Genomic DNA, 25,489 nt, shown 5'->3' with positions numbered 1-25,489 from the left:
CCCAAATATTTGCATGGGAAGCCCCCTCTAGTACTAGTGAAAGGTGACAGAACTTGGTCTAGGTCGACGTTTGCACAGCTGATTGGATGCACTGAGCTCTTTTGTAGATTAATATGGAGTCCCGAGAATGTGCCCAAAGCCTATAGGATGATTTTGACGGCTTCTAGATCTTCTTTTGTCGGGCCGATGAAAATTGCCACATCGTCTGCATACATAGAGGTTCTCCATTTTGCCGCCGTGATTGGTAAGGGGGTGAGTATCCCATGTTCGGTTGCTTTGTCAAGCAAACGTTGGAGCGAGTCCATAGCTAGGATGAATAGCATGGGTGAAAGCGGATCCCCCTATCGGACGCCTCTGGCATGGCTAAAAGTGGCCCTCTGCCGCCCATTAAGCAAGGGTGTCGAGGTGGATGTACGTAGGAGGATAGAGATCCATTCACGCCATCGTTCCCCTTCGAAAAATACTACTACTACCAATACCAGTGTTATCATTTATGGTGGGGAACTTGGCTCCGGGTTTGATCCTAAATCTACTAGCCAGTTGAAGGCTGTTTTGGCTCAAAAAAATCTCTCGTGTTGTGCTTGACCGCTGAAGAATCCTGAGCTGTGGAGGCTAATCGTTTGGCCACGTTTGAGCCGAGCGCATACGGATGCGGCAGGGCTTGGCCTGTGGACTGGAGTTCTGGCCTGGTTCACACACAGCCTGTTCCTTGGTCGCTAGCGCACCCACCGAAAGGGCGGCTCCAGCACGCGGGTGAGGGGGACACTGTCAGGTCTGGTGAGCTCGTTATGCTTACCGACTGTGCTGCACTGGCTTCACGGATTGTACTATGCGTCTTCTTTTTTCCTTCTTCTATCCCGTTTTTCTTTTTCTTCTTCAGGGCCTGTTCGGTTCCTGGGGAACCATGACCAGGATGTAATCCGGCCAGGATCGGATGTTTAATTTGTGTAAGATTTGTCCAGCCGGAACGCTTCCTGACTCTTTTCCTGGCCTAACGAACGGGCCCTCACGGATTGTGCGTCTGTTTTAGTTCCAGTTAAAATGTACGTATACTGTTGAGACCGGGAAGTAGGCTGAGACCGGCCTGACCGAGGTATTTTCTATGACTGGTAATATTCAGTATTGTTCGTACTCCGATTGGCAGGGGGTAGTGGATTGAGATTGAAGATTCCAGGGTTTTCAGTTTCGGTATTGCAAAAATTTCGGCCACCACCAAAACTACCGAATTTCACAAAATTCGGCCGAAATTTCGGTGAAATTTTTTTAGAGTCTAGCACATGAAGTATGCTTTTTCTAAAAACACATTTAAATCTAAACAAATGTTAGTATGATTTATGACTACACATCTATTGAATACAAAAATATGCAATATAAACAATAAAAAATTGAGTCTAAAGTTATATAACACATGTATTAGTGTATTACAAAATTTCAGATTTTTCTTTCGGCCACCACCGAAATTACCGAATTTCGCGAAATTTCGCCGAAATTTTGAACCCCGGAAGATTCACCGTGGTGACACTAGATTTTCTTATCTTATTTTGCCGTACCGATGATAACCATCGTGTGACATGACATGATCTGTATTCTGTACCAACACATTCCTCCTGCTTGTATATATTCCCTGTGCTGTTTTCTTGCGGGTGTCTTCAAATGGAAAGGCCGTGGAGGCCCTCGGCACTCGATCGACGTCTGAATTCTGGTCACTAAAGGACCAGCATGACCACCTGATCTCCCTTTTCAGTCGTGATGAGAAAACTTTATAAGACCGCATCCATCTCTCATGTGGCCGTCGACGTGCCTTGTACACTTATAATTCATAAAAACAGCGAAATTGGAATTCTCATAATTTCTATCTGTTTCACTAATCTCTTTTGTGGCACTAGCAGTGGCAGCAGGTTGCATGGACGTTCTGCGGCAGGGTTCAGTGCCCAATTGCTCAACCGTATTGGTATTGTCTACAGATCAGATAAAAATAAACGCATAATTCCACTGGTTCCCTGCAATGCAAATTGATCTCGGATGAAGCCCAGAGAAATAGCTAGGAAGACAGAAAAAACAACCACCGTGAGTGCTTGTTCATGTGCCAACAACTAAACACTGTATTACCATTTGCCAATCACCAGAGGTAATCTCAGAAACAAATCTGCAAGTATAAAGATATTCACATATATAGCCCATGGCTGCTACCCCATGCATCCCATCCCACCCAGTCAAGTCAAATATAACCACACGTCTCCTGTGCAAAACCAACCTGAGACCCCGAGGTGTCAAAGATGACCCTCAGGTTCTTCTGCTGGTAGTTGCCGATGATGGAGGTCTCGTACTCGGATTTCAGGGAGGCCATGGCCAGGCACACCTGGGAGGAGTCGCTGCTGACGAAGTAGAGCACGCCGCCAGAGTCCACCTCCACCTCCACTCCGCCGTCGAACACGAGCTTCAGGCTGGGCACCTGGACCTCTCTGAGCCCGGTCATGTTGAAGCAGGTGTCGAGGATGGAGAACCCTGGAGCCTGCGGGTACTCCGCGAGCTGGCTCAGGAACTCGGCCTTGACAGCGTTGTAGATCGACGGCACGAGGCTGGTGATCACGGTGCCGGAGTCGATGATAGCCTTGCTGCCGCCGCCGCCGCCGGCCGAGAAGCCTGAGGATTCCACCTCCTGACCGCCGACCGTGATCCCTGTCAGGTTCACGAAGTAGAAGGGACCTTGGAGTGGGTCGGACACCATCGAGGTGTACACGATCGGGGTCGAGTTCCGGTACACCGACGAGTCGTCGCCGAGGACCAGCGAGCCCGACGAGTCGGACTCCTTGAGCGGGAGGCAGTAGGAGAAGACGCCGCCGAACTGGTCCATGGTCTGGGAGACGAGCGAGAGCTGGCTCTGGCCGAGCCCCATGAGGCCAGACGTGCCGCCGAACGGCGGGCCCTGGTTGCTGGTGCCGCAGCCGAACACGAAGCCGTCGATGACCTCCCCGGCCAGGCTCAGCCTGTCGTGCGCCAGGACGCCGCGGGAGTAGGAGCCGTCGCGGTAGCTGAGCGTGTAGCTGCAAGCCGCCGCCGGCTGCTGCTGGTCCTGGCCGCCGTCGGCGCCGCCGCACGCCGCGGCGCCCGACATGCCGCCCGTGGCCAGCTGCAGCGCGTCGCAGGAGGAGGAGTTGCACGGCACCGCGGCGTAGGACGGCGACGAGGACGGGTCGAAGAGCGGGCCCTGCTGGTCGTGGCACGACTCGCACGGCGCGCACTGCACCCAGGTCAGCTCGCTGGCCGTGTCCACGATCACCGTGGCCTCGCCGCCGCCCAGCCCGACGGTGGCCACGTAGTTGAGCGTCCGGAGCTTCGCGCCCGAGGTGACGGGCACCTGCGCCTTGGACGCGGTCACCGCCGCCGCCGCCGCCGCGGTCGACGAGGTGGTGATCAGCCTGTTGTACTTGTCGATGCGCCGTTGCAGCGACGAGACGCGCGCGGCGTCGGTGGACAGGAGGCCGTCCACCTCCTCCTTCCTGCTACTGGCCGGCGCGGAGCTGAAGCTGTGGTGCCTCAGCTCGAGCACCGAGGCGCCACCCACGGCTCCTGAACATCGCAAACAAAACCGACAACCGTGAGATGAGATGAAGTCATGGGAGGGAGTGGGACGGACGCCTCTCTCTCTCTCTCTCTCTCACTCTCACTACACTTGAGCAGAGCAGCTGAAAAATCTGTGACGGTGTCACCACCACCTACCACATGGAAATTTAGTAATTTACTATTCTTATAGTTGTTTATGTAATCCACCCGTACTTGGGACGTGCTACTTCTGGCACTGGCAGCAGAGCCCTGACCCCGAAAACTGAAAAAACACCATGGAAATCACATTGCCATTCCTCGTGCAGTCCCACCATTTCCATTCCATGAAGTGAACGGAGTCGGCAACGCTTCACCAAGAACAGAAAATAATCTATGATTATGAACAGAGGCAGATGGCCATTGCTGCTGGCAGAAGCATGTGCATTGGGACGGACGGGCTGAATCGTTCTTTAGCCTGTTAACGTATTCGCTCGTTAATTTCAGCCAGTACTTATCTCACGCCAAACCAGCGCCAGTCGGCGTTATCGCCCTACAAACCGACCAGCGAAATAGCTCCTTTTCTGGTGTCCCCACAAGGCCCCAACCCCAAGTCGGCCATTGATTCCTCTTCTTCCATCCAAGAACACCGGAGAAACCAAGAAACGGCCGGGGCAGGGAGACAGAACGGATCATGAGGGAAAGAAAGAACTTACTTGACCTCAGGTGGTGGTGCCTCTGCCTCCCCTGCAAGGCTCTCCTGCTCAGGAGGTGCCTCGGCCTCCCCCCCTCCTCAAGGTGAAGGCAATGCACGCCGCCATTACCACCTGCTGCTGCTGCTGCTGCGAGGAGGAGGAGGAGGAGGAGCAGGAGAGCAGCTGCCGCAGCAGTGCAAGCTCCCCATGCCATCACTCGCTCGGCTAGCTCCTCTCCAGCTCACTCACAGGAGGGAGAAGAGGAGAGGAGAGAGGCCAGGAGGAGGAGGAAGGGGGGAAAGATTCTTGGTGGCGTGAGCAAGTGAGAGGTGAGGTAGGCTTGTTGCGGCGCATGGGAACAAAGGCGCAGCAGCTGGCGGCTGGCCGTCGGGTCGGGGGTGGGGTGTGGGGTGCGGTGGTGTACTCGCTGTGGTGTGGGTGAGGAGAGGAATTATTGGGGGCTTCACATGCATGTCCTCTTGCTTGGCCGCAGCACCCGACAGTGCTCACAGCGCAGCGCAGCGCGCACACACACGCACACGCACACGCACACGCTCCCCGGCCCCGGCCCTTCTCTCTCTCATCTCATCTCATCTCATCTCTCTCTCTCTCTGAGCTGGTGGAGCCGGCCGGCCGGACCCTCGCTGCTGACACGTTTTCTTTATTACTACTACCAACGTACTCTAGCAGTGGCCATGGAGGATGGAGGAGTATCTCGTGGTGAGGAAAAAGAGGCGGGGATCGGAGTTTAGTCATCAGAGGGCGTGGGTGGACGCATTGAAAACCGGGCGTAAGACATTAATGTCTGCGGCAGGGCCGGGGGGTCAGCGACGCAGCCTTGCCTTGTCCGGCGCACACTGTAGCACGGCCGAGAAGAAGATGCCAAGAGGAGGAAGACGACCCCGCCACAGGCCGTCCGCGTTGCACTGCAGTACTTGGAGTAGGATTGATACGCGCGTAAATTGGGGTTCGGAACAAGCAACAAATGGAACAGTGCGTGGCGAGCGAGACGACCTCTCGATCGCACGCATGTGATGCTCGGGAGTCAGGTCTAGTACTCTGGTCGCCATGTGAAGTTGCAACTGGCGGAGTAATGGGGGGATTGGGATGGGATTGATCGCTAGATCTGTCTGCTCTACTTGGTTGTAGCGGTAATGCAACTCGCACATGACATGACACTGGGACTCTGCAAGACCGGTCTCAAATTCCAAAATGATCCAACCCGCTGGATCTCGTTCTGATCATCATAAATGGCTCCGATCCACCTAGCATGTAGCCATTCTTCTGATCCACAACGCAAATTGTGGTGAGACCGGCACCAAAAGCTCCTGGGCAACACCGGCACAGGGCTGGGCGAAGGTAAACACAGATGCCGCCTCCCATGCATCGTCCAGCTCCGGGGTAAGTGGTTGTGTGATCAGAGATAACAATGGTGAAATCGTGGCGGCAGAGGTAAGGAGGCATGAACATGTCCGAGATGTACTCACTATGGAAGCACCGGCGGCAAGGGATGGTCTTCAGTTAGCGAATTCTTTTCCTGTTTTCGTTTGGGCTGCCTGTCCATGGAAGATGCATAATAGTTTCATTAATAAAAAAGAAGAACTGCATACGAGGATATCTCTTGAAATATATACTGCATTCAGAATGTAAATCCGTACTGGACTCTTGCTGGCCAAACTTTGATAGCGTCATGATATGCCTTGTCATGAATACATTCATTATGAAAAATCCTTTCGTAAATATAACCCTTTTCATTATGAACTGCAAACGAGTTGGCAACCAGTGATTGTAATCCTAGTGTGATTTAATAAAGCTCTCGAGTTTTTTTTTTTAAAAAACACAAATTCTTTTTCGGTTTCCATTTGAGCTGCCTGTCCATGAAAGATGCATAAGGGTTTCATTAGAAGAGAAAAATTGCACACAAGAATACACTTGGAATATATACTGCATTCAGAATGTAAATCCATATTGGACTCTTACTGGTCAAACTTTGGTAGTGTGATGATATGCATTGTTATGAATACCTTTTGTTATTAAAATTGCTTTCATAATATATAACCCCTTTTATGCTGGAAATAATAAAATGCCTCGTGTATTGCAAGTCAAAGTACCATAACGTGTTGATAGATTTATACTTGGGATAAGAGGTAGTATCCCTTAATTCCAAATTATATAGGACGTTTTGGTTTTTCTAGATACATACCTTTTGCTATATACTTAAAAGTACACTAGATAAGTCAAAACGTCTTATAATTTAGAACAGAAAGATGATTTGTTAAGGGCACCAACCCAATCTACAAAAATGAGACTTTAGCTAGCAATATCAATAGAAATTATGATATTTCAAATAAAGGTACTCCCTCTGTTCAAAATTATAAGTTGATTTGACTTTTTTTGTACATCTATTTTGCTATTCATCTTAATATAATATATGTTATATACATAACAAATTCTACGTATCAAAAAAGTCAAAGCGACTTATAATTTAGAACGGAGAGAGTATTAAGCATTATGAAAATAATTTTAATGATAAATTTGGGAATATCAACTTATGCAATTATTTATATATACCAACAATTAAAGTTAAAATAATTTTGTTTAGTAGGAACCCTAAAACTACATTTGAAATCGGACAAAGTATAATTGAAACCCTCAGCTTTTTTCTACTTTTTTTAATAACTAGCTACTGCATGAATGTAACATAGCCATAAATGATTTTCGTAAAGCTACTTAGCTTTTTTCCTGCATTTATTTAGTTGCCTTGCACTCTATTGGTCGGTTATTGAGGCTGTCGCTGTGTCGCATATGCGACTGAAACTCGTCTTGTTGTACAGTACAGACGTAATGAGATCCATACCTTTCTTCTCTTCTAACGGAAGTATGCAGTAGTGTTTCCTTATTTGTTGATTTTTGTTTCACCGATGGAACATCAAAAGATTGTGTCCATTGGGAAGAAAACTTGTTTCATGGAGAGAAGGGAAAGTTGTTGCGTCGAAAGAGAAAAAATGTTCTTGAGAAGAAAAGTGGTTCGGCAAAGATGAAAAAAAAAATGTTCTATCACAAGAAGACAAAATTTGAATCGAACTTGCGTGGTGCGGGGAGTTCAGTTGTAGTTCCAAAAAAAAATCTGCAATTTTAGGCTTGAGATTAGTCAAACTTTCTCAAATTTAACCTAAATTATTTATAAGGAAAAATGTCAACATTTATGTCTCTAAATAGAACTATAAAAATATATTTTATAATAAATCTAATGATACTTTTTTTATATAAAACATGTTAGTACCTTTTATTTAGAAGTGATTAAAGTTGAATTGTTTGACTCCTCAGGACGTGAGAGTTGTATTCTTTGTGGGACGGAGGGAGTATATAAAATAAGAAGAAATTTCCCATTGTTGGACCCCCTCACTAGAAACATGCGATGTTTGGCTTAGCAAACTTTTAACACTTCGGCCAACGTTAACTTTGAAATATTTAGTTTAAAAACTTAAGAAAACTATGTGTTGATTTGTCATGAAAAATAATTTATAGAAATTTATTATAGGTCTACGGATATATGCTAATAGAAAATAATGGTCAAAGCTCCCTCTCATCAAAGACAGTAATAAAAAGTGAAAAGGATACATGTTACATGCTGTTCGACGTTAAGAAGTTTCTTGAGGGGACAACAAAAAAATGGCTGTGATTGGGCCAACAACTTGTGAAAACTGCTTCCGAGTCCAAGGAATCCTCCATGTGTCACGGGTCCAACAACTTGAGAGAAAGTCCACCGTACCCTAACACTACTCCATGTGTCACGTGTGCGAGGTCGATCCGTCGAGGTTCGATGAGGACGCGCTACAGTATGTGATGTTTTAGAGGACTCAGGAGCGGAAGTAAGGATGCTCAGATCATCCTCGACGAAGAAACATTTTCCGGGAGCCCTCGCTCCAGCTCTTGCACTCCTGCTCAATGGATCGGTCTATCACTCCTGTATACGACAACGTGGAATCGTGAATCATTTTCTCGTTGGCTTCGCTGAAAAAATAAGCCGAAACACTGTTCCAGCTAATTTGTTGCGAGAGAAAAATATTGTTCTGACTGAAAAAAACGAGCTAAAAATTACGGATTATAAAAGAAGCGACAAAGACCATTATTATACATCGTCAGCGTGTGAAGTGAGCATCGCCAGCTGCAGCCTCTCTTCCTCCTCGTCGACGGTCACACCCGCCGGCGAGCTCACCAGGCCGAGCTCGCGAGGCACCAGCACGTCAGTCTGGCCCGCGGCGGGCACGAGGCCGATGGCCCCCAGCGTGGCGAGCCTGAGCACGTTCCTGAGCAGCACGGCGAGCCAGAGGCGGCCGAAGTCGGTCCTGGTCACGCGCAGCGCGCGCAGCAGCGCCGCGCCGCCGGCCTTGGCCGCCAGCATGCCGAGGCTGTCGATGCACATGAGCAGCGCGAAGAAGGTGCCCTCCATGCCCGGCGGGCACAGCTTGGTGCTCAGCACCATCATCGGCATCAGCCTGACGCGCCCCACCACGCGGGACACGCACTCCTCCAGGGTCACGAACGCCGCGTCGGGGACGCCCAGCGCCAGGTTCCACCGGAGCACGAAGGTGAGGTCCAGGAGCCCCGACACGCCGTACAGCAGCTGCGCGTACAGGAGGATGCTCCGGAACGGGTAGTCCTTGAGGCACTTGTGGTAGACGAGTACGCCCAGCATGGACGCCACCGCGCCGATGGCGTGGACCAGCCCGACGAATTCCTGCATCCATGGAGTTGGAGGAGGTGGGGGTGCAACAATGATTTTCATGCATCTGTTGTATTGTACTCATGAGAGTGATGCCCTAATAATGTTCTGTTTGGCATTTGCGGAGTTTTTTTCTTTCTTCAAGAGCACTTGATTTTGCAATTTTTTGTTTGTTAGACAGGATACACTTTTCTTTTGAAGAATCATGACACAGTAGTCATATTGAATTGGTGGTAAAGACTCATATCTTACTGTCTATATATACTGGGTTACACTTTACTGCACAGAACATTTCTACAGAACAACCCAGACGTGATTATAACTTATAACATTCCAGGCTAAAATAAGAAGAAAGAAATTAAAAAAACCATAGGATAATGTAGTTTACCAGTTCATCATAGGCATCTGTTAGGGACTTTTTTTTTTGAACGCAATGGCAAGAGCTCTGTCTTTCAATTAAGATAGGGAAAGAAAGTTTATGTACAAGCAAAGGCACTCGAGATTAGGGTTTCAAACCCCCACAAGCATGTAAAGGAGGGAAACGCACGGCCCAGGGGGGGGGACAACATCTAAACATAAGCGAGTGCAATCTTCCTTTATCCTTGCGGCTACTTGCGGCACAATTTCTATCTTGTTGTCGAAAATTCTTCTGTTTCTCTCTTTCCAAATATTCCAAATGGTATAGATTACTACCCCGTTAAGCCGCCTACTCTCAGATCTTGGCACTTTCCTTGCCGCCTCTTCCCACCATGACCTGATATGGGTGGGGTCTACCTGAGGTTGCTGTTGAAGTTGAGTGAAGTTTTCCCACGAGAGGATTTGATCCCAAACCGCCTTTGCAAAAGGGCAACATAGGCACAGGTGGAGGGCGGTCTCTAAGGGGCCGTTGCACAGCACACATTGTTGTTGGTGTGGCCACCCTCTCCTTTGTAGGTTTTGTGCCGTTAGAATTTTATCCTGCACTAAGATCCAGGCGAAGATCTTGCATCTGTTCTCCACATGCGCTTTCCAAATCAAATCCGTACGAAAGGGGACGAGCGAGCCTTTGAACTGAATTATGTAGGCCGAGCGGGTGGAGTAATTCCCATCCTTAGTCCATCGCCAGATGATTGTGTCCTGGACGCCCTATTGTAGGTGCACATCCTGTATTCGTATCCAAAGGGACACAAACTCCTCTATGTGGACAGCCGAGGTGATTTTTCTTCCTAGCTTGTGCATCCAATTGTTGTTCCGGAGCTCTTGTTGCACCGTTCGGTTTCTCCTTGAAACTAGGCGAAACAAGGTTGGGGCTAGGTACCTAGGAGCTTGTCCATCAAGCCAATTGTGGTGCCAAAACTTAGTCTTTGCACCGTCCTCCAAAGATATAATGATTGAGGAGTTAAAGAGGAGACGATCATCATCAGAACATGGAAGCTCTGAGCCGCTCCAAGACTTGGAATCGTCCACCCATTCTTGCCAAAGCCATCGCAACCGGAGGGCTCTCCCAAACCTATCGAGGTCAGGGACACCTAAACCACCAAGGTCTTTTGGTCTGGTCACTGTTTTCCAGTTAACTAGGCAGTTTCCACCATTGGCATTCTCCTCCCCCTTCCACAAGAAAGATCTCCTGATTTTGTCGATCTTTTTCTTAGCCCATGCAGCCAGAGGGAACACTGTCAGGTGGTAGGTTGGTATGGAGGAGAGGACCAAGGTCACTAGAGTGAGACGTCCCGCTCTGTTTAGCCATCTTCCTTTCCATTTGGGTAACCTTTGCCCAATACAGTCTATGAGAGGTTGCACATGTATCTTTTGCAGTGGTCTGATGTGGAGTTGCAGCCCCAAATATTTGCATGGGAAGCCCCCTCTAGTACTAGTGAAAGGTGACAGAACTTGGTCTAGGTCGACGTTTGCACAGCTGATTGGATGCACTGAGCTCTTTTGTAGATTAATATGGAGTCCCGAGAATGTGCCCAAAGCCTATAGGATGATTTTGACGGCTTCTAGATCTTCTTTTGTCGGGCCGATGAAAATTGCCACATCGTCTGCATACATAGAGGTTCTCCATTTTGCCGCCGTGATTGGTAAGGGGGTGAGTATCCCATGTTCGGTTGCTTTGTCAAGCAAACGTTGGAGCGAGTCCATAGCTAGGATGAATAGCATGGGTGAAAGCGGATCCCCCTATCGGACGCCTCTGGCATGGCTAAAAGTGGCCCTCTGCCGCCCATTAAGCAAGGGTGTCGAGGTGGATGTACGTAGGAGGATAGAGATCCATTCACGCCATCGTTGTCCGAAGCCCAGAGCCTACAGAATCTCAAGCAAGTACCCCCAATGTACCGTATCAAAAGCTTTGTGGATGTCTAGTTTTATGAACAAAGTCGGTATCTTCTGCTTGTGTAGCCTTTGTACCGCGCCCTGGACGTAAAGAAAATTATCATGGATGCTTCTTTTTTTTATAAATGCGCTTTGGCAGTTGGAGACGAGGGAGTTCAGTCGAGGGGCAAGTCTGTTAGCTAACACTTTGGAGAAGATCTTTGCAATGCTATGGACGAGGCTGATGAGTCTAAAATCAGTAACTCTTGTAGCATCCGTTTTTTTGGTAGAAGGATGATGCAAGCCGAGTTTAGCCATTTAATGTGAATAGGCTGTTCATGGCTGCCATAACATCATCTTTAATGATTTCCCAACAAGCTTTGAAGAAGGCACCCGTGAAGCCATCCGGGCCTGGCGCTTTGTCGGAAGGCATGGAATATATAGTGTTTTTTTTATCTCTTCCTAGGAGAAAGGCACCTCCAGATTAGAGAGATCATGTTGGTTGTAACCAAGGGATTGCCAATTGACTGTGGAAGCTCTCGGAACCACGGAGCCAATGTGATTTTTAAAATAATCTCATATCACCTTTTCTTTCTCATGATGAGCCACCGCGATCCCCTCATCCGTATGTAGACAATGTATGTAATTCTTCCTCCGGCGTGCATTGGCTCTACTATGGAAGAATTTTATGTTAGCATCTCCACACCAGATGTATGTTAGCCTCGATCTCTGTCTGATTCTTGATATTTCAATGGCTGCGAGCCCAGTGCTACGGGCTTTGAGGCGGCGACATAGGTGAAGCTCCATGCCAGTGAGCAACCTATGCTCTTGGGTTGCTTCTAATTGTAACAATACTTCCTTCACTATGGCGAGCTGCATCCTTGTATCCCCTATCTTGTCTTTCTTCCAACGCTTGATTCCTTTTGCCACACGTGCCATTTTGATATGCAAGTGTTTGATAGGAAGAGCAGAGGTGACCGACCTATTCCAAGTGTTCAGGATAAGATCTTGAAAGCCTTCCATCTTCGTCCAGTAATTTTCGAAGCGGAAGGACGTGCTGTGATGGTGGTCAAGCTTTCCCTAGAGTAGCAGTGGGGTATGGTCCGACATGAGCGATGGAAGGGAGTGTAAGAAACACGCGGGGAAGAACAGCTCCCACTCAGGGATACATAGTAGTCTATCAATTCTAGTGAGCGTCGGGTTGTCCTGTTGATTGCTCCAAGTGAAGCAGCGTCCATTTAGCTTGATTTCTTTGAGCCTCAAATGATCGATCGTCGCTCTAAATGCCCCCATGAGACGCTAGTTTAGATTGGAGTTGTTCTTGTCTTCTGCTTGGTAGACGAGACTGAAATCTCCCAGGATGAGCCATCTATTGTGCTCCGGCGGGGGAATGTTCTTCAATTCTTGGAGGAATTGAAGTTTGGCTGCCTCTCCCTATGGGCCGTATACCACTGTTATTTGCCACCCTGTTCCATCCGCCCTCATGTTGATCTACGCGGTTATAGCGTTTGAGGCAAGTACAATGTCGGAGAGGTCGAAGAAGTCTTCATTCACCGCAAGGAAGATGCCTCCTCGAGTCTGTTCCACCGAGAGCACAATATAGGAGTTTACAAATTTCGCTTCGATAGTTCGGCGCACCACATTATGATCCATAACTTGCATCTTTGTTTCTTGTAGGCATACGATGGTGGCACCAGTGGTTCTCACTAACTCGCTCACCGAGTCTTGTCGGGCGCCATCATTCAATCCCCTGACGTTCCAGTTAAGCAACTTACAATTCAGCTGTGCCATAAGGAAACCAATGGGCCCGTATCTAAGATTAATCTGTGGAGGGAGGCAAGCATGAAGCCATCTGGGGCTGTGGTTGTGGCAATAAGCACAAAGATAAACACACAGAGGCACATGTTCATGAAAGCAGCAAATTGGAGTCGCCGATACATGTGAAAGCCAGGGGCTTCGGCGCAGTGATACAAAGCAAGCGTTTCTTGCTCACAGAATTTTTGCTACAGCGAACTACCAGCTGAAGGGTCCTTGCAATGTGGTGGGGGGACGATTGTAGGCCTCTGGCTGTCGCCCCACCCAAGCACCATGACTGGACGCTCACAAAAGATGTGGAACTCCTGGAGTGGTGATCGATTACTACCATTAGTACAATGATGTACCCATGTGCGTCAGCATCTATCTAGGCATGCACAGTGGGCAGCGCTGCCGCGGCGTCGAGGTTGTACAATGCCGTCAGAGCCTTCACGGCGTCGTCGGTGAGTGGTCCCTTGAACAGGCTGAAGTAGCGCAGCAACACCTCGCCATGGCTGAGTCCTTCCACGTCGAGGATGCCAAGCCTTTTCATAAGCACCTGCCTGGCCTTCGCCTGAGTATCACCCCTTGGCCAGTTCATGGCTGCTATGCGCACGCTCCTGCGTGCCGGGACCAGGGGCCTCTTGCGTCGCTGTGGCGGGCTAGGCTGGCGCACTGGAACCTGCAGGATGGGTTGAGGCAGAGTTTGTGAGATTCCCTCTAGGAATTCTAACACCGCCGGTGCTATGACGGGCGTGCTTTGGCCAGCGTCGTCTACCTCCAGAGTGGCGCGGGTCTGCTCCGGCAGTTGCTGCTGGAGGCCATTTGGCATGCGTTGACAGCGCGAGCAGCTGGTGGCCATTCCACAGGCGCAGCGTCTATAGTAGACGAGGCCAGGGCGGAACCGCACCACCTGGGCGCTTCCCGCCGGTTGCGCCTGCTTCCGGTGTGGGGGAACACATGGCCGCCTAGAGTAGACTCATCCCGTGTGGAAGCGACATTCTGCAGCGAGGTGTGAGCGCTGCTGTGTCGCGATGTCGTGGTCGCTGACGGGGGGAACCTGCAGTTCATTCAGGCAAGATAGAGATACAATGACTGTCAGCGGCTCCGAAGAAGAGTTGCTCGGTGGTGTGGCCATGGTCAGCGCCGCGGCATCAGGTGGGACGTTCGACTTCCAGGTTGGAGAAGCTGAGTGGGAAGGGATGACAGGCAGATCATCGGATTGACTTTGGTTAGCACGCACCTTGTGAGGACTTGGTGATGGGTGATGGTTGTTGCTGTTGCCACCGGTGAAGTCAGGCGACTTGCAGCGCAGGCGTGTTGATGGGGACTTTGAGCGTGCCGTTGTGTTCCTCGGCTCCGAACGCGTGTGCCTGTGCGGCCTCCGGTGGGGCGTCCGTTCCCTGCTTCGACCCCTGGTTCTGCGATGGACATCCACCGGGCGATCGGGGTCAGCGTGCTTGGCGAGCTAGTGCCGAGCCCCCGTGTTTGCCTCTGCATCGTTGCGTGGGGCAGATAGGCGGGCGCCATGGCTAGAGGCGACGTCGTGTAGCGGGCATCGACGACCTCCGTGTTTGGGGCTCCGGTGTCGACGGCCACCGTGCCTCGACTCCGAACGCTCCCGCTCGCGGTCCTTGGGCGCCCGCGAAAGGCTACGGGTGAGACGCGAGTACCAGTTGTCACCTTGGCGTTCACGGCGTCCACGACGGTCGTCGTCGTCGTCGTCACGATGGCTGTCGTGGATGTCAACGGGCGGTGGGTCGTGGCGGTCGCGCAGCGTCCTTTCTCCATCAATGACCCCGTAGTCCCACGTGTATACACGGGGAGCAGCAGCACGTCCGTCTCGGCCCGGTGGGTCTTCCACCAGGTCAAGGTGCACCAGCACCCTGAAGGTGAGTCCCCGACGTCCGCGAGCAGGCTACGAACTGTGGAACTCTGCCTTCCTGCACGACAAGGTCAGCCAGGTTACATTTGGAATGTCGGACGGGTTGTGCGTCTAGGCCTAGAGACAGAGTGCCCTGGTGTCGGCACGGTCCAGCGAAGACTTCTCGACGTAGTCAAGGTCGCAAGCTCTGGCGACCGCCCTCTTGGCGATGCTCTCGTTCTAGGCATGAAGGGGGATGCCTTCCGAGCACAGGCGAACGCGGTACTTGAGGTCGCAGATGTCGCCGTGTGTGACCTGCTGCCACGGCCTTGTGTGGATGTCGAGGTTGCGATAGGGGAAGGTCCCCTAAGCCACAGCCTCATCGCGGTGGTGCCAGTGCTTGAAGTCGATGAAGAAGTCTTCGGGGGCGTGCCTGACGACGGTGACATCCTCCGGACGAACCGGAAACTAGTGGCAGATGGCCCTCTTGATGACTTCTAGCTCCACCACCGGCCGGTTCCCCCCCAGCCAGGCCACCATGCCATGCATGGAGAGGTGGTCGAGCTCTTGGTCCATGTTGTCGACGGAGAATGCGACGGCAAAGGTGTCCAGAGGACGGACAGAGGGGTCCCCGGGCCTGGCCATCGTGGTCGTTCCCAGCGGTGGGAAGTTGGTGTCGTCAAGTGGTGGAGGAGTATTCCTGGGCGGGGGAGCTTGCTGCTTGAAGGATGAAGGTCTGCCTTTGCAAACGTTGCTTTTATGCCCCCAGCGGCCACAAGAGAAGCAGTGCACCGGGTCCCTGCAGTCCGCCGTAGCGTGGCCAGGGGAGAGACAACGGAAGCATTTACCTCTCATGTGCCGCTGCAGTTCATCGCTGTGGTGGTGGCGCGCCGATTTGACCTGGGTGGTTGAGGGAGTTGAATGCGCCATGCTTTTGAACTCAGGGAGACGCCACCAGCGTCTCGGGTGCACCATTGACCATCCGTCTTCATCTTCTGACGCGAGGCGTGCGTGTGAATGCGCCCCATCGGCCTGCTGCCACGCCCCGGTGACAGCCCTGAGCCACCCCCTCGGGAAGGGAAATCCCCTTGGAAGCGGGGCGTTGCAGACCGGAGGGGGGGGGAGTTGAATGCCCGGCGGATTGAGCGCCATGCCTCACTGCAGCGGATCTGAGGCAAGATTTGGTTGGTGTAGCGCCGTTGGAGAAGTAAAATCTCACCGAGTGGTTGCAGAGGGGGGATGCGAACTTGACGCGCTTGTCTTGTCCAACCCACCGACAGCAGCAGCGGGAGTAGCAGTGGTGGCGCCGAGGCGGAGCTCCGGCCCCACGGCGACCAAGGTGGGGAGTGGGTGCGCGCCGTGAGCAGCAGCAGGCGCAGCAGCGGGCGCACCGCGCCGGAAACTCGGCCCCACGACGACCGACTCGGGGACTGGCAATATTGGTGGGGACCACACGAGGGCAGCTTTTTTTATCCATCAGTTAGATCTTTGCTTTTGTTAGTTTCAGTTTACTTGAGTGATTGGTGTGGTAACTAGGACCTGTTTGGATATCCCCACCTAAACTGTAGTCACCTAAACTTTAGGTCTAGGTATCCAAACAATGAACTAAACTTTAGTTCCTACTACAACTAACCATTAGTCCATTAGTTGACAAATGTAGACTAAAGTGGACTAAAAAGCAGCCATGAGTCTACTTTTAGTCCATGTATCCAAACACACTAGACTAAAAATGGTATATACTAAACTTTAGTACAACTAAATTTTAGTCCACCTAAACTTTAGTTTTAGGTGATCCAAACAGGGCCCTAGACTTCTTATTTTCGTCTAGGTTTTTGTATTTGTACTTTCCTCCCAATCTCAAGTGCCCTTTTGGCATTATAAGGATAGAGATAAAGCATTGCCTTTGGAGATTAAAAGGTGGGAAGCAAGGAATTAGATGAAAAGTGAAGATCATCATGTGTCGTGTCGACCACATACACTAGTAAGTTCATTGGCACTATTCTACTTAGAGTTCTCAGTTCAATACACCCCTTCCCGCCTCACCTGTATGACTACAGTAATTACATCATGAACCTAACCATTTGTAGAAAGATCCGGCATGTCTACAATTGACTTGCAGTTAAAGACACAACGGGTTGCTGGCGGTACAAAACAACAAACATGACCTCCCTACACAGAATATGCTCACTAATATGAATTGCAGATTCAAAGTGAGCCTAACTCAACTAGTTGGATGATACTTGTAGTCATGCATCTAACCACCTAGGTTCACTTTCATCTTCAACTCGAATTTGGGTACCTATTTTCTTCTTAATTAATGAAAAACCATCTAGTTCCTCATAGGTTGGTCTCATTTTATTTTTTAACTGCAGACCCATTTTTCTGAACAGACTGCATCTTTGGGTCATCCATGCCACGGACTTCAGATCGTGCAGGACCAGGCCATTATGTTGCAGATCAAGATTAACATTGTTCTGTTCTCGAAAAGAAAGATTACTATTGCTCGGTTCAACAGATCTACTGATTAGCAATCACATCAAGCAGGCAAGGAAACGAACTTTTACCTGTGAAAATCCAGGATTAGGTGGTGTCTTGTTAGTATACCAGTAGAATTGCCCCTCATGGGTGCTGATACTCAGAGCCAGCGAAAGGAACATGTAAAGAGATGGCTTCCACACTACTGGATACCTTATAGTCCGAACCATTCCTTTCACTGCCCCACTAACCTTGTTCAAAACCTGCATTTCATTAGCATATCAGTGAGAAATCAAGTTATTCTGTATTCTTCATGTTTCTTTCATCACTACGACGTTGTGTGTACATGGATTCTTGTCCCCACTCACCCATCCACACACATATGCATCGCCACTCTCTTCAGTTAACTTTAACTCGCTAGGTTCACTTCTTGTTCAACAGAGAAATCATTAATTTATTTAACGATTTACCTGAAGAATTTCAATTGCTGAAGCATCAGAGTTATTTTATTCTAAAACTTTGCTAGAATAGTATTCTGGAAGAATAATGTAGAATAACACAATTCAGCTTGGACAAAGCAAGCCACATGAGATGCTGCCATATAGAACATCATGTTTGATAAAATGTAGTAATGTGATCATAACTAAATGGTGAAAGATCGCCGATGAACATACCTTCTCTTTAACATTATGTTGACGTGCTTTCAGCTCATATATGAAAAATCCAAGGAAAACCACTGTGACAGGAGGTATAGCCATAACACCTAACGCACCCTACATTAAGCCAAAAGTCATTCAACATACAATTTCTCACTGAACCAACAGACATGGATGAAACTTAGCAAAATAGAGCATTTGGACAGAAATTGACCTGTGCTCCAAGATGATGGACAAACATGCCACTTGTAGCATACCCAACAAGTGCACCTAGAGATGATGAGAATGCACAAAGGCTCTGCATATCTGGAGCCAGCGCCGGCTTATCAATACTATTCTTTGCAATGCAAGCATCTATTGTTACATCAGCAATGGCGACTGCAGTTGAGATTCCCACCAAGCAAAGTACAGCAGAACTCACTGGCAATCCAATAGTTATGGCAACGATAGCAGCTGAAACCATTCCAAGTATTCCTACCATCATGAAAAATAAACAAGGATTTATCAGTGAAGCCTACAGTTGCTACGTGCCAGTAGGGAACCTTGCCGTTTCCCATAAGAAATGTCTACAATTGCTACAACTATTGATCTCTCTGACAAATCATAACTCCTACAGTCCATGTATTTGGTTAAAATAAACCAAATATGCAGTTATAAACCTGTAATCTACTTAATATCTTTGGAGCCATAATAAAGCAACAGTATTAACAATCATCTTTGCATTTGTCTCCTATTTTCACCGTACAATCATGCTACTAGAAGAAAATGTAAAAATAGCTAACTCCAATTAATTCATTATGGCATCGTATGTTACTGTCACATCATTCTGAGAATTGGTCTCGCAAAAAGGGGGGAAAATGCAAAAGGCAAGAGTTTAGGCGTTTAGCTAAGATGTTCCTGTTGCGTACACTCCAATTAATTGCAGAATAATAACAATTTACCAACCAAATAAATTAAATGAGATAAAAATTACACAGATGAATACTCACACGGAGCTTTTCAAAATTGTAGGCATGGAAAGAAGAGTCTACTACACGCAACACAACTAGATAAGACTTAGACTGGAAAACATGAAAACTGTGCTGAAAATGGTAAACAAGCTGAAAGTGACATGTACTAAATAATCTTACCCCAAAAGGAGGCAAACACTACCTCACTCATATTTTTTCACCGACTAATTAAGATCAAACATCCAATTAACAATGCACACACTGCCAAGGATTCAAACCTACTCCACAATGGTATGTCACAGTCGAAACACTCTCATCCACATTTACAAAATCCCTTTCAGACTCACAAAGTCCACAGCCAGCAATGGTTAAGCTGAATTAGAGCCATGTTTTTCAGCTACCACCACAGCAATGGTCAAGCCATTATTTATCAAGAGCATAAACAATTGTAACCAATTAACATATCCAAATCCAAAAGGGGCCTAACAGTAAGCATTGGTAAATCCTTGTGGGGAAAATGAAATCTGTTTATACGCAGGCATGTATATAACTGAAATTAACACCTACCACATAACAATGGCAACAGATAAAAAAGATGGCTTTGAAGATGATTCGTTTGAAAAAAAAAATTGCCTTGACGATTGATTCCCGGCCGGCCGGCTGACCTGAGAAAAGGAAGTACGGGCGGCGGCGGTACCCGCAGACGGGAAAGACGTCGGTCATGATCCCCCAGAGCGGCTTGAGCACCCATGGAATGTAGAAGAAGACGGAGAGGAACTGCACAGTGGCCGGCTGCACCCGCTGCACGTCCTTCCAGTAGTAGTCCGACGCCACTCGGAAGAAGGAGCCGGCGAAGCCCTGGCTGAGGCCGTACACCAGCACCACCCCAGCCACGAACGTCGCGCCCAGCTCCCGGCACAGCATCCGCATCCACCGCACCGGCTCCAGCACGGCCGCCGCCCAGTCGCGCTCACCGCCGCTTGGCCGCGCCCCCGACCTCGGGTCCTGGCCGACGAGGCTATCCGCGTCCACGGCGGCGTCATCTTCCAGCATGGTTCTTGGATTCTTGACTGGTGCCTAAGCTCCCTTCCCTTCTTGATGGTTTCTTGCTAGGCGAGTTCTCGAGCAATGCGGTGCTCAGATGCAAGGGTTGGAAATGGATTTAAGAATTTGAAGCGAGCTTGACATCTGAGATTAGTTTATGGAGCTCGTGGGGGGTGGAGATGGAGTAGGACCGGGGAAGACTTGAGCTTGGGAAGGTGAAGTTGAAAGCTGACCAGCTTACCAGCAGATCAGGAGAAGGCGTTGACAAATTGGTGGAAACAAACAAATTTAGCCAGACAACACTAACACTGAAAACATACAAAAGGTGATGGAGATACCATCAGGGAACTACTGGACGTCCGCGAGCCTGTGTCATTAGTCCCAACTCATCCTTGATTAATCCTAACACCTGAACGGGAGTCCTCTCCGTTTCCTGGAAGATCCTTCGGTTACGCTCTTTCCAAATATTCCAAGTTGTGTACATAAGGATTGCCGCTGTTGTTCGCTGCTGATTAGCGGATTGTCTCTAGAGAGCATTCTTCCACCAGTGCTGCATTGTCTGCACGCCCGGAGTAGGCAATGAAATGCAGTCACCCGCCCAACTTTTGACAAGGGACCAAATCTCTAATGCAAATGGACAGAGAACACAGAGGTGGAGTGCCGTCTCTGGCTGCTGGTCGCACAACGAACAGACCGGGTTGCACGGCCAGTTCCTCTGTAGTAGCTTATCGACCGTCAATATTTTTGCTTGTATCAGCAGCCAAGTGAAGAACCGATGTTTACCTTCTGCGCGTGCCCTCCAAATGGACTTGGTGTTGAAAGGGGGATGAGATCCTTCGAATTGCGCCAAGTATGCCGATTTTGCACTATAACATCCATCGGGTGTCCATCCCCAAGAAATGGTGTCCTCCCGATCAACCAATTGGACGACACTTACAAGATCCCAAAGCTCAACGAACTCAAGCCATTTGTTGTACAGATTCCATCCTCCATAATCCTCTCAAACTATTCACATCAGCATACGATATTATTTAATAATATATATTTAGTTATCCACATCGTAAAACTAAAAATCAAACACTAACATATATTATAATATTTATTTATCCATATAAGTAAACATAAATAGTATAATTTTACTTGTGCTTCTCGTAGCAATGCGTGTGGCATTTAGCCTTGGGCGTTCGGGTTACTTGATTTTTTTGGTTGGGGAATTCAGGTAATTCAAAATTCGGGTAATGAAAATTGCTATCCGATATTAGCCCCGAAAAAACACTACCCGCAAATTCGGGTACCCAATAATTCGGATTCAGGTTCAGGTATTACCCGATATACCCGAATTTACAGAAAACAGCAAAATACACTAAATTTTAGTAGCGATCTATACATAATTTCAGCAGCAATTTGTATAGAATTTTAACAACAATTTGCAGAGAATAATATATTACAGTCACTTGTTCAAATAGAGAGAATTACATTCTAACAAAGTGATAAGTTAAAGTGTTCAACTAACAACACATGATAAATACAAAGATAAAAAAAATCTTTGGGTAGTTTGGATAGTTTGGGTACTAGGGGATATTACCCGAATTACCCAAACTAATTTCAAGTAATCAAAATTGCTATCTGAATTTAGGATCGGGTACCTCGGGTTCGGGTTCAAGTAATTCGGGTATGGGTAATGGGTATCGGGTATTTTGTCCAGGCCTAGCGGCATTCTTCTAGTTTCTAAAATAATCGATTTTTTTGTTGGCTTTGTATTTTCTAACCCAGGAGGCATCAATTTAACTAGGCCTCGTTTAGATTGCGAAAAAATTTCAACCCGATGAATAGTACCACTTTCGTCTTATTTGACAAATATTGTCCAATCGTGGACCAACTAGGCTCAAAAGATTCATCTCGTGATTTCCAACTAAACTGTGTAATTAGTTATTTTTTTTACCTACATTTAATACTCCATGCAAGCGGCTAAAAATTGATGTGATGGAAAGAGAGTGAAAAAACTTGGAATTTGGGATGCATCTAAACAAGGCCCTAGTAAATTGGGCTATAATCCAATTTGGGACAAAAACTAAACTTGAGCGCTAGTTGGGCCTCCCCGAAGAAGATACCATTTTGTTTTGAGGCTAAATGGCCTACCTTGGTTGGATAGGACGCGTCATTAAGCATTTTTACATGGGCTAAACTGGGCTGCCAAGGCACATGTACGCTAAGATGATTAAAACCGAGAAGACGATAACTTCTTTATCCATACATATTTTCTTCAATTTATGCAGCATGATTATTTACTCCCTCCTATATACTAAAATAATTGATGTTCTAGGTTTATCCTAAATCAAACCAATTTAAATTTAACTGAATTTATAGGAAACAACATCAATACTTATGGCATCAAATAAGTAAAATATGAAAATATATTTTATGAGAAATCTAATATAAATTTGGTATAATAAAAATTAGTATTTTTTATAAATTTAATCAAATTTAAAATGATTTAGCTTATGACAAATCTAAACCATTAGGTCCTATTTGGATGCGGAGTTTTGGAAAAATACTATAGTTTATAAAATACTTTTGTCGGGTACCACGAGAAGAGGTCCCCTAAGTAACAATCGAAAAAAACGCTTAGACCCCGTCAAAATCAAAGCCAAGAGATAACTATTGGCTAAACCCCGGCTATGTCCGAGGCCACCTACTCTTCGCCTCGCTAGAAGCCTCGCACGAGAGGCCTCGGACGGTCTACCGATTTTCCGCCTCGCTCAAGGCCTCACGCGAAAGGCCTCGGCCGGGGAACCGATTCTCCATCTCGCCCGAGGCCCCGCGCGTACAGCCTCGGACGAGACGCCGATTCTCCGCCTCACTCAAGGCCGGCTCGGCAAAACAACCCCGTCGCCTCCGCCTCGACCAACTTCTCGGACAAGATGTCACGTCCGACCGGCGCGTTCAACCGCTCCCGCGATATCAGCCGAACGACGGCTCGACACAGCGGAGTGGCCGACGAGACGCCAGTCACATCGAAGCCATGCCGTCCAGGACAGGACAGGGCAGGGGTTACCAGCCGTTGTGCTCGGTGCTGTGCCCACGACCGGCGCCCGTACTGCGCTGTGCTACCTGACCCCTGCTCCAGGAACAACGCGGCGTGCGGAGTCAAGTCCGGGTTACTATAGCCTCGGAATCAGTGTACATGACCAACTGCTCCCTCCACGCCTCGACAGTCTACTTTAGAGTCTCGGCAACCTCGAGATTCGCGCCCGCCGAGCCCCCCACGATGGCTCGGCCTCAGCATCAACTGAGCCTCAGCTCTTCACGCGGTCAACACACAGCAACCAGCACGTCGTTTGCCAGGCCCTGTGTCAAGCTATTACTGGAGCTCCCACGACGCACAAGATCGGATGTGACCGGCGCGTTACTCCAGCACTTCAAGGGCAGGACCACTCCATCAACCATGCCACCACAGTAACATGCCACAGGGCTCGGACATGTCGCCTCTGTTCGCACGACGCCACGTAGCTAACACATGTATCACCCCTGTCCCCCTTCAACTATAAAAGGGAGGGATTGGGGCCATTTCTAAGGGGAACCCGAGCGCACAAGATAGATGAACACATATAAGAGGACAAACTTACTCTCACGCTCGCACACACCCAGGCATAGACGGGCTCACGAGGTAGACGAACACACGCTCGACACTCTGTAACGCTCATGCTTCCCCACCGCCTAAGATCAACATCTCAAGCAATCCATGCCGCTCCACGCAGAGACCTGGGACTAGCTCCCTCTCTCGCCCTGCTTGTAACCCCCTACTACGAGCACTTCGATGTAAGGAATACAAGATTGATCTCTCAGACTGGATGTAGGGCACCTATTGCCCGAACCAGTATAAACCTTGTGTCCCTTTGCATCACCATCCTAGATTAGGGGCACGCAGTACATTTTTACTAGTTGGTTGAGAGCCCACCGGTCCAAAACACCGACAGTTGGCGCGCTAGGTAGGGGTTCTACTGCATGTCATCTTCATCATCCCGACAAGTTCTGGATGGCAGACCCCGTGCAACCACTGCGTCTCGGCACGATAATCTGGTTTAGGAGCCTATAGTTCATGTCTCTAGGACATGAGTACGATATGGTACTCCTCTCACCCAGAGTCCCACTGACCATCGACAACGTCACACCCCAGCAGCCCAGGCACAGACGGCGCCCTGGCCACCGCCCCCGTCGTGCTCACCAAGCGAGGCACGGGCAGGACCACCCCGACGCCACGCAAGCTCAAGGAGACGTGCCGTGCTCCACCGGTATCCCACGCCCAACTGTTGGCACAAGGTCCCTGGTTGGGGACCTATCTAGCCTGAGCCTGGACAAAGGAAAGACGGCGGTGGCGCATGACGATGCCCCATCATCAAGCTCTGCTCCGCCACCTCCTGAGGAGTTGACTTCGGCGGAGCAAAGCTTGGTGATGGCACCATCCTCGTACCCCTTCGGGTTGAGAAATGTCGCCGCCACCTATGCTTCCGCCTACATTTCTGCTCATGTAGAGCCCTCAGGATGCCACCAACGCTTCGCCCTTGACTTTGGCACCACGACTTTGACTCACACCCACGCTGACTCCTCAGAGGAGGACGAGGCGTGGGCCAGAGCGGACTTCTCCAAACTTTGCGACCCTAAAGCCATGCGCGGCTTCCTGGCCGCGAGCGACTACTGCTTCGGCTACTCTGACTCTAACGACGAAGGCACTTACGATCCCACTCGTGAGTGCTTCCACATCGGACTCGGGATGCCGAGCACGGGCGATGAGGATGAGGGGGCAGGCCACCATTCACTGCTTCGCCAGGGAGCAGGCGATGCAACACCTTCACGCATTGTCCCACCGGTAGCGCAGAACAAGAACCTTGCCCCCGGACAACTTCGACGCCCGGACCTAGAGCAGCTCTGTGAGCTTCAGGCCAAGGTCAAACAAGACTGACTCCTTCTACAGTAGCTTCGAGACACTCTCGAGTAGGAGCAGCAAGGTCGCGGTGATGGCGGAGGAGCCCGGCGGAGGGCCTGCGACGTCCACCACCGCATCAACGACGATGAAGGGGGTAAGCAACCCCTAATCTTCAATCGCGCTAGCCAGAACATCGCGGCTACAGCGATGCTAGTCCGAACGATGCCCGAGCCCTCTACCACGGAGGGGTGATGGGTCCGCGGCGAGCTCCGGGATCTCCTCGAGACCGCCGCGGTGCAGCAGGCCAAGAGTTCTACCTCCCGATGGCGCGGAGGCGCCACGGACCTTCCCACAGTACCGCCTCGGTAGGACAGGGAGGCCTCGGCTCGTCCTGAACCCGCTCGAGCACCAACAATCATCAGGGTCCCCTTGCTACACGACCGCCTTGGCAACCGACGCGAGGCGCAGGGCGACCACGAGGTGGTCAGTAGGCGACGGTGCCACAACAATGAGGGGCCCACTCGGGGCTACC

At 49.4% G+C, this 25,489-nt stretch overlaps 2 protein-coding genes across 2 annotated transcripts; both read right to left on the bottom strand.

Annotated features, from left to right (window-relative positions):
* Positions 1 to 1,507: 1,507 nt before the first annotated feature.
* LOC136551808 (aspartyl protease family protein At5g10770-like) lies at positions 1,508 to 4,821 on the bottom strand. The gene is made up of 2 exons (XM_066543346.1): positions 4,257 to 4,821; positions 1,508 to 3,570 (listed from the first exon to the last, which is right to left on the bottom strand). Exons 1-2 carry the CDS (start codon positions 4,447 to 4,449, stop codon positions 2,219 to 2,221), a joined length of 1,545 nt encoding a protein of 514 aa, XP_066399443.1. The 5' UTR covers positions 4,450 to 4,821; the 3' UTR covers positions 1,508 to 2,218.
* Positions 4,822 to 8,237: 3,416 nt separating this feature from the next.
* On the bottom strand, positions 8,238 to 20,265 carry LOC136549857 (probable folate-biopterin transporter 6). Its single transcript, XM_066541284.1, has 5 exons — positions 19,655 to 20,265; positions 18,254 to 18,513; positions 18,058 to 18,156; positions 17,473 to 17,646; positions 8,238 to 8,976 (listed from the first exon to the last, which is right to left on the bottom strand). The coding sequence occupies exons 1-5, from the start codon at positions 20,040 to 20,042 to the stop codon at positions 8,368 to 8,370; spliced, it is 1,530 nt and encodes a 509-aa protein (XP_066397381.1). The 5' UTR covers positions 20,043 to 20,265; the 3' UTR covers positions 8,238 to 8,367.
* Positions 20,266 to 25,489: the final 5,224 nt, after the last annotated feature.

The sequence above is a fragment of the Miscanthus floridulus genome, chromosome 4, assembly GCF_019320115.1.
Source record: "Miscanthus floridulus cultivar M001 chromosome 4, ASM1932011v1, whole genome shotgun sequence".
NCBI lineage: Eukaryota > Viridiplantae > Streptophyta > Magnoliopsida > Poales > Poaceae > Miscanthus > Miscanthus floridulus.
Note: the sequence above shows the minus strand (reverse complement) of the source record. Positions and strands in the feature narration are given on the sequence as shown.